This window comes from Danio rerio, chromosome 12 (genome assembly GCF_052040795.2).
Source record: "Danio rerio strain M-AB ecotype USA chromosome 12, GRCz13ab, whole genome shotgun sequence".
Lineage (NCBI taxonomy): Eukaryota > Metazoa > Chordata > Actinopteri > Cypriniformes > Danionidae > Danio > Danio rerio.
The window spans coordinates 51,244,067-51,258,879 of record NC_141032.1 but is presented as its reverse complement, the minus strand read 5'-3'; the positions used below and the strand labels follow the sequence as shown (position 1 = coordinate 51,258,879).

General features: G+C 42.0%; 1 protein-coding gene and 1 long non-coding RNA gene across 25 annotated transcripts in view; one reads left to right on the top strand and one right to left on the bottom strand.

Annotated features, from left to right (window-relative positions):
- The window catches only part of sec31b (SEC31 homolog B, COPII coat complex component), a 56,332-nt gene that overhangs the window by 20,111 nt on the left and 21,408 nt on the right, over window positions 1-14,813 (top strand). For 23 of the 24 annotated variants that reach the window (XM_087277036.1, XM_087277037.1, XM_087277033.1 and 20 more), the window contains exons 13-19: window positions 2,154-2,240; window positions 2,739-2,862; window positions 4,581-4,759; window positions 6,729-6,855; window positions 7,189-7,334; window positions 7,669-7,842; window positions 11,073-11,198. In XM_087277036.1, the coding sequence (XP_087133162.1) occupies window positions 2,154-2,240; window positions 2,739-2,862; window positions 4,581-4,759; window positions 6,729-6,855; window positions 7,189-7,334; window positions 7,669-7,842; window positions 11,073-11,198 (963 nt within the window). Of the gene's footprint in view, window positions 1-2,153; window positions 2,241-2,738; window positions 2,863-4,580; window positions 4,760-6,728; window positions 6,856-7,188; window positions 7,335-7,668; window positions 7,843-11,072; window positions 12,092-13,253; window positions 13,438-14,813 lie in introns of those variants that run through there. The other variant, XM_087277041.1, reaches the window with a different exon arrangement.
- LOC147841599 (uncharacterized) lies at window positions 10,103-14,460 on the bottom strand. The gene is made up of 2 exons (XR_015504762.1): window positions 10,914-14,460; window positions 10,103-10,728 (listed from the first exon to the last, which is right to left on the bottom strand). It is a non-coding gene; the product is annotated as an uncharacterized LOC147841599 (long non-coding RNA).

Sequence of the window (14,813 nt, the reverse complement as noted above, 5' to 3'; positions counted from 1 at the left end):
GGGGGCCTCACCACGCGCCAGTGGTCTGAGCCATTTGCTTGCTGAAATGGTTTTTATTTGCATTGTAAAAATGATCTTTATTGACAGTGCTTTAGCACATCAATAGTTATATATAGTCACAATAAAGAAACAAATATCTACAGGGCTCGAAATTGCGACTGTTTTGGTCGCATATGCGCCCGAAATTTTATCTATGCGACCTTAAAATATATTTGGGAGCATTTCTGCGAGTGTTAAAAATTGTTGTGTGCGACCAGTTTTTACTGCAAAATGTTCACCACATGCACGAATTCGGGAGACATTCACGCAGAATGCATCTCTAAGCTCTTTGTCTGCACTTGAAACGTGAAACGCAGCGCTCAGGAATGGTTTAAAACAGTTGTCATGTCAACTTCCTGCAGTAAACAAAGCCAAGTGCATAATGCTTGCCCCGCCTTCACGCTCTTCTTATTGGCCCACTGCTCCAGCACTGAAATATCAGCTGTCAATCAATCAGTCAGTGCCTTCTGGCTGGGGATGACAGAGAGAGCTGCTACCGCGAAAAACTGTAAAGCGCTGAAGATGAGAATGAAGATAACACTGACAGATTTAGTTTTAGAAACCATCTAAAGTTACAAATAATGACACATCTTACTAGTGATCATGTGCTGAATGTTAATCCTCCATCTACACTTTTCCAAGAGTGGATAAAAGACTTCCATTGGCTTCAAGTCCGCTATGAAAAGTCTGTGGGATGGAGTTTTCAGGTAACTGTTTGCCACATCTAGCACGAGAGCTTCTGTTTAATCCTTCATATAATCGCCAGATGCTGTCCGCCGTGCAAGGGGCAGCTATATGTCAAAATAAACACCACGTACACCATCGCAAGCGGGCTTACACTGAGTAAACTAAATATCGCTACTCCTAAAAAGACCGGTATTGCTATTAACATGTATGCATATAATAATGTACAGTAACGTTATATGTCAAAAGCATCAATGCAATATCAGACAGCACTTGTGAGAACAGCACAGTTATACCGTCAACAGATTCATTCAAGCAGTGTGTGCAGGGCCGGTGAGCGCTCCGTGTATGCTTTTGGTCACTCAGTTCTGTTATAAAAATCTTGTGATAACGGGATTTCGTTGAGACATATTTTCCTCACGCTTGCATATATGTTTTTTTTTTTTTTTGCTTGTTAGTTTGATTAGTGTTGATTTCAAATACAATAAATCTGCTTGTATAAAACTTGTAGTAACGGTGCTCATAATTGGTGGGTGCGACTAAATTTTTGCTGATGCGCCTAAATTTTTTGAGTTAGGAGCACTGGTGCTACCAAGCAAAAAGGTTAATTTCGAGCCCTGATCTATATAAATGATCCTTATTTAAGAACATTGAAAGGTCATTGAAAGGTGAAGCTCATATGATCAAGGAAGCTTGCAGCATCTCGTTTCTCATTTGCATTCTGTGTTCTCATGGTTCAAGTTCATTCTTCAAATGTAACCTGCAAGACGCTCTGGTCATGACATGAACGCGAATCTGTGCACAGGCACAGCCATGACCTTTGCATCATTTCCTGCCCCTCACCTGATATTTTGTTTTAAAAATTGGACTGTGAAAACAATTCTATTCTTCAGGCGGAGGAGCAGAACATGTCCATGAGACATTATTCTGCTTAGGGCCCCCAAATGTTCAGGGCTGGCCCTGCCAAAACCCTGAGCTCAAAGATAATTTAGCCCAGGGCTCCCGCCTGGTCAATGAGCATGTAAGGAGGTACGAGATCAGGTAGTTCTGAAGAGCTCCCCCTTGTAAAGGAGGAAATGGGGGGATGGTGGGATTCTTTAAAAAATTGAGATAAGGGAGTAATGCTAGACGGGATATCTATAGTGAGTTTGGAATGATCCGATTGGCTTGCTAATGATTACAGATGAGAGACCAGCTGCGATCAATCATATCATGTGCTCCTCTCGAAGTTAATTTGTGAAACTTCACTATGCATGTCTAATGTGTGTTATAAATGTGTGTTGTATATAAATGTTCATTGTCTGCAAGTGTGTCGTCATATTTTGCACTATCTGCACCCAAGCTTTGCATCATCACATGTGCTGCTGCTGAAGTGACTATAAAAGCGATGTGATTTGAGTTTGTATTGAGCTGTTGTGTGTTTTCTGCAGATCTCCGCTTGTTTGGGAAGGAAACTTCAACCCAACGGTTTAGATGTGAATGACCTTGCAGAGAAGATGCAGACACTTTCAGATCAGGTGTGTTAAAACTCCAAAGCAACGCGCGTGTCAGTCTGCATTAGCTCTGTTCAATGCACAAACTGTAATATAGCAAAAACATCAGGTAATAAGAAGAGCATCACCTCCTCAGCTCCTGCTAAACATGCATGGATATCACTGAGAGAAGTGGAGTGTGCTGCACTGTTGGCATTCTCCACTGGGCTGACCTCCTCTAATCAATGAGCTGCGCTTCAGTAGACCAAACGCAATGAATGCGATGGCTTTTAGATGCATAAGACTGGAGCGCAGACAGATGCTCAAGACAGATGTGGAGGGAATAATAATAGAGGAATAATGCTGAAGCACTGTGATGACGGACTGATGGAGAGCTGGGGCCTTTTACAATCAGCACAACAACATCTCACATCTGACACACTGGAAAGCTGCAAACATGGAGAGCTCCAAAATGTGCATGAGTATATTTAGCAGGGAAACATGGCTGTTGTTAAATCTTCATGTGATTTCTCCTTGTATCAGAGAGCAGATGAGTGCGCCGGAGCTGCTGACGGTTTGCCCGGTCGTGAATCTCCTGCTGATTTCTTCAGTCAGCTGCCGAAGAAAGAGAAAGACAAACAGCCCTTCCAGATCCCCGTATCCTCAGGTGAACACTGCATTTATTTACTTATTCATTTAGCAGATGCTTTTATCTAAAGAGAAGTATAAAATAAATATGTCGAATCATCAGAGAGCAGCAGTATGTTGATCATTAAGGGGTTAGTTCACTCAAAAATGACTCGTTTCATTATGTGCTCATCCTCAAGGCTTCATTCATTAATTTTCCTTCGGCTTAGTCCCTTATTCATCAGTGGTCGCCACAGCGGAATGAACCGCCAACTATTCCAGCGGATGCTCTTCCAGCTGCAACCCAGTGCTGAGAAACACCCATACATATTCATTCACCCACACACACACACACTCATACACTAGGGCCAATCTAGTTGATCAGTTCCCCTATAACGCATGTGTTTGGACTGTAACCGTAGCACCCGGAGGAAACCCACGCCAACACGGAGAGAACATGCAAACTCCACACAGAAACACCAACTGACCCAGCCGAGACTCGAACCAGTGACCTTCTTGCTGTGCTACCCACTGCACCACCCTCCTCAAGGCTTCATAGGTGTAAATGACTGTCTTCTTTCAGTTGAATAGAGTTATTTTAATAATTATCTTATATTTACATTGTCATTTAGTAGACGGTTTGTCCAAAGCGACTTAAAATCGCAGGCTTTTCCAGCTCAGTGTCAGTAATGTCAACCGTTGGCTAATTTTAATCAGCACTCCAGAAGTAGTTCAGTGAAGAGCTTCCATACTAAATAAAAGTGCCTCAGACAGATATCCAACATATAAACCTCCTGCAACCACCGTCATCTACTCTTTTTGCGGTGTATTTTTTGATGCATTAGTTCCACTATCTGGAGTGTGTGTGTGTGTTTCTTTTTTTTTTAATATATAAGGTTAATGCACCTCAAAGAAAGATGAACAATTAGGTTTCATAAAACTTTTCAAAGTCCCTAAGAAATTAAAATGCAGGTTTTTTAGATGTTGTTATCAGTATGTTTTAAGGCATGTTAAAGTCAATTCCCGGAGGGCCAGAGCCCTGCACCGTTTAGTTTCAGCCCTGCTTCAACACACCTGTCTGTAGGTATCAACCAAGCCTAAAGCACTCAATTAGTTTGATCAGGTGTGTTTAATTAGGGTTGGAGCTGCGGCCCTCCAGGAACTGGCTTTGACACATGTGTTTTATGGATATCTATATGCTAGCATGCTCCGAAACAGTGACAGAATTCACATTTGGGAATGAACCGCCAACTAATCCAGCATGTTTTACACATCGGATGGCCTTCCAGGCGCAACCCAGTACTGAGAAACACCCATACACACACTCATTCACACACACACTCAGACACTACGGCCAATTTAGTTCATCAATTCCCCTATAGCGCAAGGATTCACTTAAGGAGACCCTAAAAAGGCCCAAACATTGTGTTTTTAAGGCCTTGCAGATGAGTAAATAATCAATTTTCAAGTTTTTTTTATGAACTAACACTTTAATAGGTCAAGATCAGGTCATATCCAGATAGTCATATAAACAGAGGTTAGTTAAGTTAGTTAACTTTTTATTTGTCCCCGTAAGGAAATTTAATTTGTCTCAGAGACCTTTGACATTTCACATTTGGCATTTATATAAATAAATTATTAAATAAATATCCAGTCTAAAAGCTGTAACTGTCTCTGAAGCTTTTTCCATATACAGTCAGTCCATACATCCCACTTAAGTTTATTGTATGTCTATTTTGTTACTACCTGTGTGTGCAGATACAGACGGTTTGATCAGTCAGGCGCTGTTAGTGGGAAACTTCGAGGGCGCTGTGGATCTGTGTCTGAATGACGGTCGGTTTGCGGAGGCCATCCTTCTGTCCATCAGCGGAGGAGAAGAACTGCTGAAGAAAACCCAGCAGAGATACCTGCAGCGACAGACCAACAGCATCTCCATGGTGAGCATGCATCACTGATGACAGCACATTTCAGCATCAAATCATTTTCATTCAAAGCACATTTACTCAAGCGCAGACCAAGCAATGAAGGTTATATGGGAATAACTATAATTATATCACATTTCCTAGTTGTTAAAATTAATGCTATATTCAAATGATTTTTTTGAAACGTTACATCAAACAATATTCGTGAAACAATGCTTGATATATATATATATATTTTTTAGGGGGGAGGCAATGCATTTTGCAGCAATGCACAAATCACAAAGGATCATGCTAAATAAAGACATTTATTACGTTTATAACTGTAAATATATCTTGCTTAATTTTGTTTTTTGGAATATGCATTGCTAGGAACTTAATTTGGGACAACTTTATAGTATCTCAGTATTTTTCATTATTTATTATTCAGATTCCTAATTAAAATCATAAAAATTGGCTCTGGTTTTGTGGACCAAAGTCAGACAGACACGAACAGTATTACACTTTAGTTTTTATAGGAGGTCAGATTTTATGAACAGTAATAGATTAGAAGATCAGAGTCAGTTTTATATAAATCTATATAAACAAACGTAATTTTAGTTTCTATTATCATCATTATAAACAACAAATAATCTGGGTGATCATCCTTTTATTTATTTGTTTTTGTATTTATTTATATATTTATTATGAATTTTATCATCAACAACAACAAATCTTGGTCATCATTCTATTTATTATTAATATATATATATATATATATATATATATATATATATATATATATATATATATATATATTGTCCTTTTATTAATAATATACATTACTATTACTACAATACTAATATTATTGTAGTAACAATTATAGTATATAGTACATAGTATCATAGTTTACTATACTATAACTACTATAAAGTTTGACACCCAGTGGTTGGACTAGGTATTGCACTCTTGGATCAAAACAAACGCAAGCGCAGGTTGCCAGATTGAGGACAGGAGCGAGTGATTTTAACAGTGTTCTAAATATAAGCAACGGCCCCCGATAGAAGGAATATTTTCCATATTAAAAGGAGTTTTTGTACAAACCAGCACCTCATGTGCTTTATTCAGTGTTAATAATGCGAGTCTGAATGCCATTTAAATGACATTTATTGCCATACTACTGAAAGCAGCAGCAGATAGTTCAGCTCAGATCTGGAGAATAAAATAAAGCGTTTGAGATTGAACTTTAGAACTGAACACACAGCCTATCAGTGATTCAGCATTTACATTTAATCATGTTAATGAGGTTTAAGGTGTATTAATTAGATTATAAACCATAACATTTCACTGGAGTGCAGCGAGGGCGCTATTCTGCTCTTCTGAATGGCTTTATTTACAATTCTGTCGTGTTTCGTCTGCTGCAAACAGCCAAATTGTTGATCACTGTGTATCTTATCATGTAGCGTGTTGTTAGGACACACGGGGTTGCAATGTGACCTGCTCACCTAATGTTTACACTTGTAATATTTATATTATTTGCTCATTAATAACCTCATGTGGAACTCTGAATCTGAGTCTCATTTCAGAGTCTGCTACTGTCCACCAGAGGGCGCATTTCAGTCACAGATGCATGCTTAGAGAGCCTTCCTGACTGAATGAATGAAATACACATTTTTCCACCATCTGGCAACCCGGGGTGCTGAAATATAATTGGCTAAACTGGCATTGGGCGGGTTAAAGAGACCAAAACAAAGACAGGCGTTCAGGCACTAATGCACATGTTCACAGCAGAATATCTGACTTCAGCATTGTGTCTCAGATAAACAAGCATGTTCACATTGTATTCATGCCACATGTATGATGCTGTTTTTATGCTTTACAAGAGTCAAAAACTGACATACAGCACCTATTATTATACTAATATTATTATGATACTAATTTTACCAATGGTTTTATTATTTGTATTATTATAATAATCTAATTAAAGGTATATTTAATTTCTCCACAGCTGATCTCGTCAGTAGTGACACAGAACTGGCGTGATATCGTTCAGAGCTGTGAGCTTGATAACTGGAAGGAGGCGTTAGCAGCGTTGCTAACCTACGCTAACCCCGAGGAGTTTGCTAGTCTGTGCGGTGAGACTCCTCGATATCAGACCATTCAGACTTTCATTGAGTGTGCATGTGTATCTGTCTGTTTGGAATGTGTGTATGCATGTCTGTTTGTGTGTGTGTCTGTTTGTCTGACTGTATGATGCGTCTCTGCTGTGTGCATGTGTGTCTATGTGTGTGCGCATGCATGTTTGTGTACGCCTTTGTGCTTTTGAATTTGAGTGTGTGTGCATGTGTGTGTCTTTGTATGTGTGTATGTGTCTGTTTGTACATGTGTGTCTGTCTGTCTGTCTGTGTATTTGTATTGATATGTCTTTAAGTGTGTGTGTGTGTGTGTGTGTGTGTGTGTGCGCGCAGATACTCTGGGCTCTCGTCTGGAGGCTGGCGGCTCAGAGAAGCTCTGTCTGCAGGCCTGTCTGTGCTTCATCTGCTCGGGGAACATCGAGCGTCTGGTGGACTGCTGGACACTGCAGAGAGACTGCTCATCACCACTCGCTCTCGAGGTCACACACACACACACACACTCCGACTGTAACTCTGTGTCCTATATCAGTTCCTTATTTTCAGTTCATGATGACAGCACATAATAGACTAGATATTCTTCAAGACACTAGTGTTCAGCTTAAAGTGACATGTAAAGGCTTCACTAGGGTAATTAGGGTAAAGTTAGGGTAATTAGGCAAGTCATTGTATAACAGTGGTTTATTCTGGAGACAATCCAACACTAATATTGCTGAAGGGGCCAATAATATTGACCTTAACATGACTTTAAATCAATTATAAACTGCTTTTGCTTAATTGTGTGTGTGTGTGTGTGTGTGTGTGTGTTGTCTGCAGGATCTGGTGGAGAAGGTGATGATCCTGAGGAAGTCTATTGAGCGTCTGCGTAACATTGAGGTGTGTGTGCGCAGCTCAGCGCTGACCCAGAAGCTCATCCAGTACTCCAGTATTCTGGCATCTCAGGGCAGCCTGAGCGCAGCACTGAACTACCTGCCCAGTGACTCCGACCAGGTACACACACACACACACACACACACACACACACACACACACACACACACACTCAGCTGGGAAGGCGCTTTCTTCATTTGTTTGCACTGTGAGCAAATGCTGTGTGATTTTTAATGTGTTTATGTTGTGAGGATTTGCCACACATTTGCCGTCAAACCAATGAGGATCTTTTCTTACGGCCCATACACACGGGGCGTCAGCGTCAACGCTTCCCTTTCACTTTGAATGGGTGATGTCAGGCCTTGCCAAACTGCATTGTTGATCCGTCGGCACCGCTTTAGAGGCGTTGCTCGCTGCAGAAGTTGGGACTAGCTCAACTTTTCAAGTGCCGACGGAAGTGTCAGCCAATCAGATCGCTGAATGCAAATGCTCCTGCTAGACAGAGGCCTATTGCTGACTGAATTTCATTGGCTGACGCTGATATGACGATCGCTTCAGCCCCAACTTCAGACATGCCTTCAGTCAAGCGTTGCAGCTGAAGCCCCGTGTGAATGGGGCGTTAAAGGTACAGTATGTAAATATGACACCCAGTGGTTGAACTAGGAACTGCACGCCTGGTTCAAAACACATGCAAGTGCAGGTTGCCAGGATGACTACATCTACAGAAGTGTGCCTGACTATTGAGCCTAAAGTCGGGTTTACGTTGTCTACTAAATAAAAGCAACGACACACGATAGAAGGAATATTCTCCATATTAAAATGAGATTTGTCCTAACCAACACCTGGAATCAGTAAATTAGAAAGGGCTTCTGTTTCTCACAGCTGAACAACAGAAAACTGACAATGCTCAGCTACAGCTCATGTGCTTTATTCAGAGTGAAATGCCAATACGACATTTATTACCACACTACTGAAAGCAGCAGCAGATAGTTCAGCTCAGATCAGGAGAATAAAATAAAGCGTCTGAAACTGAACGTCAGAACTGAGACTCAGTGCAAACCAACACATATCAGTGATTCAGCACCTACATTTAAGGGCGTACTCACACTATGCTATGCGAACCATGCCCAGGCCCGTTTCCCGGATCGTTTGAGAAGTGTGAGTGCGCTGAATCGGGCACAGGCACGGTTCACTTGGCCGGCCCTGGCCCGAATGGAAGAGGTGTGCCTGAGCGCGGTTCACTTGGGCTTTGAAACTGAAACTGAAAGCGAGACGTGACTTTAAGGGGCTGTTTCATATGGATTTATTAATCATTCTTCTGTTCAGTGAACACAAACTGCCGTAGATTATTAAAGATGAGAACTCCTCACTGGACGACAGCTGCACCTTCAGCAGACCTCCTCATTCCTGCAGCACGAGAGCTTTATGATTGTTTATGAGTGCCAAAAGTGGCGGATCTGTTCGGCGAAATATCTGACTGCGTGTCATCGCATCCCTAAGGACTGTTTGGTGAAATATTTGACTGCATGTCAATCAACTGAAACCATATAACTAGAGAAATCTCCACTGTGCTGCTGAGAGAGAGAGCGCTTCTCACTGAACAGCGCAGCAGCGATGACGTAAGCATGCCAAAGCCCGATTGTGGTGTGAGTGCGGGCCGTCAGGGGACAACATTAGATTATAAAGCTCAGCATTGTGCTGGAGTGCAGTGAGTGCACTATTCGGCTCTTCTGAATGGCTGTGTTTACATTTCTGTCCTGTTTCGTTTGGTGTTTACACTCCTAATATTTCTAATATTTGCTAATTAGTAACCTCATGTGGAACTCTGAATCTGCGTCTCATTTCAGAGTCTGCTACTGTCCACCAGAGGGCGCATTTCAGTCACTGACACGTGCTTAGAGAGCCTTCCTGACTGAATGAGTGAAATACGCTGCTTTCCACCATCTGGCAACCCGGGGTGCTGAAATATAATTGGCTAAACTGGCATTGGGTTTAATGACCAAAACAAAAGCTGTTTCTCAATATGCGTTCTTCAGCGGTCTTGCATCCTTGTGTTCTCGTGAAACGTCATCATCAGCTGCCTAAGTTCAGTTCCAATACTCCAGACCGCAAGTACGGAGTACGCGTGAAACTTCCCGGATGTGATCTTGATATCGAGGACGCACTGATGCAGACTTGAGCACCGAACTCGCTCTGGAAGTCCCAGAAGTCATTGCGACTGGAGGTGGGAAGCGCAGCATTTTATTTAGATTTATTATTAAAGTTCAGAGATATCACTTATTTACCTCAGGAGTTTCCCTAAATGAAACGTGAAAGTAAACATTACCATGGACATCTTAATAAAGGAATAAACACATTAAGGGTGTTTGTTTGCTAAAAATCGTATTAAAATCTGTTTTATTTATATTGTGCAACATATATTTATAATGATTTTATGCAAAGTATATATTTTGAAAAGGGGGAAAAACAGTAAATCATTGTTTGAGTGCTGTAATGTTTAAATAATTTACCATTTAAAACACGTGAAGGTCATGTGACCATCAGGAAGAACGCAGCATCTCAATTCTCAAAGGATGCGTCCTCTGCCCTCGCCGTCTCCTGAGTTCGTTCTTCCGAGGACACCTGGCAAGACCGCACTCTACAAGAACACAAGTCTGTTCTCTGCGTTCTTGGAATTGAGAAACAGCCAAAGACAGCCGCTCCGGCACGTAACACACATGCTCACTGCAGAATATCTGACTTCAGCGTTGTGTTTCAGATAAACAAGCATGTTCACTGAGCATGATTCTGATTATCTGCACACATATGATGCTGTTTATATGCTTCAGAAGAGTCAGAAACGTACATGCAGCACCTTTATTTGCTGCTGTTTTTTTGTTGAAATTGGACTAATTATACAAAGACTCTGTGTGTGCTCAGAGAATGAAGTGCTAGAGTTCAGAACAAGCTAGATTTGTTTATATTCATGAATGCCTTCCCTTAACGCAGGCATGTCCAAATTCGGTCCTGGAGGGCCGGTGTCCTGCAAAGTTTAGTTCCAACCCAAATCAGACACACCAGGGCTAGCTAATCAAGCTCTTACTAGGCCTTCTAGAAACATCCTGCAGGTGTGTTGAAGCAAGCTGGAGCTCTGCAGGACACCGGCCCTCCGGGACCGAGTTTGGACACCCCTGCCCTAAAGCAGCACCTACTCTGTGTTGGAAGGAATATAATTTCTGCATTAGATTAGTCATCAGTGTAGTAACCGTGTTGTGTGTTTTGTGTGTGTGTGTTTTGTGTGTGTGTGTGTGTGTGTGTGTGTGTGTGTGTGTGTGTGTGTGTGTGTGTGTGTGTGTGTGTGTGTGTTCCAGGCTGCAGTGCGGATGTTGAGGGACAGACTGTCACACGCCAAAGGAGAAATACAGCAGAAACCCTCAGCTCCAGCAGGAGGCGCTAAACCTGCACCAAACACACACACTCCTGCAGCACACACAACGGTGAGGATAAAACACACACACACATTTCTGCAGTGCACACAACGGTGAGGACAAAACGCACACACAACGGTGAGGATAAAACACACACACTCCTGCAGCACACACAACGGTGAGGATAAAACACACACACTCCTGCAGCACACACAACGGTGAGGATAAAACACAAACACTCCTGCAGCACACACAACGGTGAGGATAAAACACAAACACTCCTGCAGCACACACAACGGTGAGGATAAAACATACACACATCTGCAGCACACACAACGGTGAGGATAAAACACACACACACTTCTGCAGCACACACAGTGGTGAGATACTCCTGAGCATGAGTGTGTGTGTGTCTTAGAGTTGTGTACATGACATTTTCAGCCAAAAAGCAGGACACTTCTTGTTTGTTTTGAGTCTGTGTGTGTTTGTGTGTCGGGTTGTCTGTGCAAAAAGCTGTGATGTGGAACATTTGTCTGTTTGTGTTTGATTAGTGTGTGTTTCTGAGTGTATTTGATTGTGTATGTTTGTGAATGTATGTGTTTGTGTTAGTGTGTTTCTGTGTGTTTGTCTGTGTCAATGTCAGTTTGTGCCTGTGTCATTGTGACGTGGAACCTTTCCATTTTTGGTTACATCATTGTTGTGTAAACAGCCTTGGTCTCTGTGCGAGTGTGTGTGTGTGTGTGTGTTGTCCATAACTGATCATCAGATGTTGTTTGCTCTCTGATGGCCTTCAGGAATGTGTTTATATCAGATGTTATGAAAGTGTACAGTGAATGTTTGCGCAGTGCTGTCTCCATCAGTCCGTCTGACTCATTTCCAGCTGATTTTACTGGGTCATGCTCTGATTTCATCTCTCCAGAGAGTCTGTCCTCACTGAGCTCACCGTTTCATAACCTGATGCTGTAATTTATAGGGATGTAACGGTATCAGAATTTCACGGTACGGTAATACCTCGGTATGAATGTCACGGTACGGTATTTATTGAATCATTTACAGGAAAAAAAAAACTTTTGAAAATACTCCCAAAAAAGTGCCAAAAGTGTCAATGACATACAAATTAGCCATCTATCTGTAAGCTTTGAAACAGGAACTTCAATTTTAATAACAAAAAATTATTAAACCATGTAAAAAAATAAAGTTTCAATTTAGTATTGTTGAAAACTCATCACATTCAACATTTAATCACTCACTTAGATAGAGATGGGTTTAAAGGAAAATTATCATATAACTATAATCTGGTAAAAGCTGGTATCTCTGAGTATTTACAATGTCCCCTGCAACAGAAAAAACCCCTCTCATTTGGGACTGAGGATTCTGGGACAAGAGAGATATGACTTGGCCCATGTTGACCGCAGTGGGGTAACGTTGTGCATTGTCTTTCCCCCACTTGAGAGGACAAACCATGAGTGAGATAGAGATCTCTTTGCGGTACAAGTCAATGTCTGCATCAATCTGAACAGTGTGCTGTGTTTCTGCAGTCCCCATGACTGTTATTAGTCGTATTCCCCAACTTGCAGGCACGTGCACACATAGGGCTCAACCTGTGCAGTGCACATGCCCTTTTTAGTCTTGGATAGAAAATGCCCTTCCAAAACGATCAAAAGTGCCCCCGCGACGCGACACAACCTCCGTCCAGTCCAGCCCTTCAGTAGGCGCGCGATAACACCTCTCTTGAGTATGCGCGCTCAACCCCCCCTCGGCGCTTTACAATACGCGCGCCACAACACAGCTGATCAGAACGCGCGCGACAGCACCGCTATTCAGCACGCGCGCGGCGACAACACCCGCTTTAGGTTCGATCATTTCCATCTTTTTTTCATCTCCGCTACTAGCAGCACACTCCATTTCCGCATTACTGGATCTGTAGCGACAACAGACCGCAAAGGATTATGGCCACGCCGGGGCTGATGGGAAATGAAGTTCCAGCTACCTCCCGTTCGCTTCATTCGCCTGAGCAAATTTTCTCAGAAGACCTATAGTTTTACCGAGTCATGCGACTTCGGTAATATCGAAAAAATTTAATATTGCGGTATGACGGTATTTACAATACCGTTACATCCCTAGTAATTTACATTCTTTCAGTATTTTGAAAGTGTTGCAAAACTAACATGATGACAACTTTGTTCATATTTTGAATAATAATTCACTTGCTTATCGAAATTGATTACCCAGTTTTGTTTTAGTATGATTTGTTTGCTATTATAATATTGCAATTGGCCACTTTATTAGGTACTAGTAGCGAGTTGGACCCCTTTTGCCTTCAGAACTGCTTAAATCCTTCATGGCAGAGATTCAACAAGCTGCTGGAAATATTCCTCAGAGATTTTGCTCCATATTGTCATGATAGCATCACACAGTTGCTGCAGATTTGTCGGCTGCACATCCATGATGCCAATCTCCCGTTCCACCACATCCCAAAGCTGCTCTATTGGATTGAGCTCTGGTGACTGTGGAGGCCATTTGAGTACAGTGAACTCATCGTCATGTTCAAGACACCAGTCTGAGATGATTGAGCTTTATGACATGCTGCGTTATCCTGCTGGAAGTAGCCATCAGAAGATGGAGACACTGTGCTCATAAAGGGATGGACATGGTCAGCAGCAATACTCAGGTAGGCTGTGGCGTTGATGCTCAATTGGTACTAATGGACCCAAAGAAAATCTCCCCCACACCATTACACCACCACCACCAGCCTGAACCGCTGATACAAGGCAGGATGATCCATGCTTTCATGTTGTTGAGGCCAAATTGTGAGCCGAGCATCCGAATGTGTGAGCAGAAATGGAGACTCATCAGAGCAGCAACGTTTCTCCAATCTTCTATTGTCCAGTTTTGGTGAGTCTGTGTGAATTGAAGCCTCAGTTTCCTGTTCTTAGCTGACAGGAGCGGCACCCGGTGTGCTCTTCTGCTGCTGTAGCCCATCCGCCTCAAGGTTGGACGTGTTGTGTGTTCAGAGATGCTCTTCTGCAGAGCTCGGTTGTAACGAGTGCTTATTTGAGTTACTGTTGCCTTTCTATCAGCTGGAACCAGTCTGGCCATTCTCCTCTGGCCTCATCAACAAGGCATCTGCGCTCACAGAACTGCCGCTCACTGGATATTTCCTCTTTGTCGGAGCATTCTCTGTAAACCCTAGAGATGGTTGTGCGTGAAAATCCCAGTAGATCAGCAGTTTCTGAAATACTCAGAGCAGCCCGTCTGGCAGCAACAACCATGCCACATTCAAAGTCTCTTAAATCCCCTTTCTTCCCCATTCTGATGCTCACTCTGAACTGCAGCAGATCCTCTTCACCATGCCTAAATGCAGTGAGCTGCTGCCATGTGATTGGCTGATTAGACATTTTGCATTAACCAGCAGTTGGACAGGTGTACCTAATAAAGTGGCCGGTAAGTGTGTATATTAGTTTTGTATTTCAGCTATTTCACAGTAATATTTTCATTAATTCATTTTAGTACATAAGCTGTATTTCAGATGCTGCAAGGCAAAACATTTTCTTGTTTAATTTTCTATAATTATCATAAAGTTCTACATTTATTTATGACATTTCTTTCTTTTAGTTTTTGCGAGCTATATAGTGTCTTTTTTTTAAGGGTTCAAGTTTTGGCCTAGAAAAAAAAAAATAATAC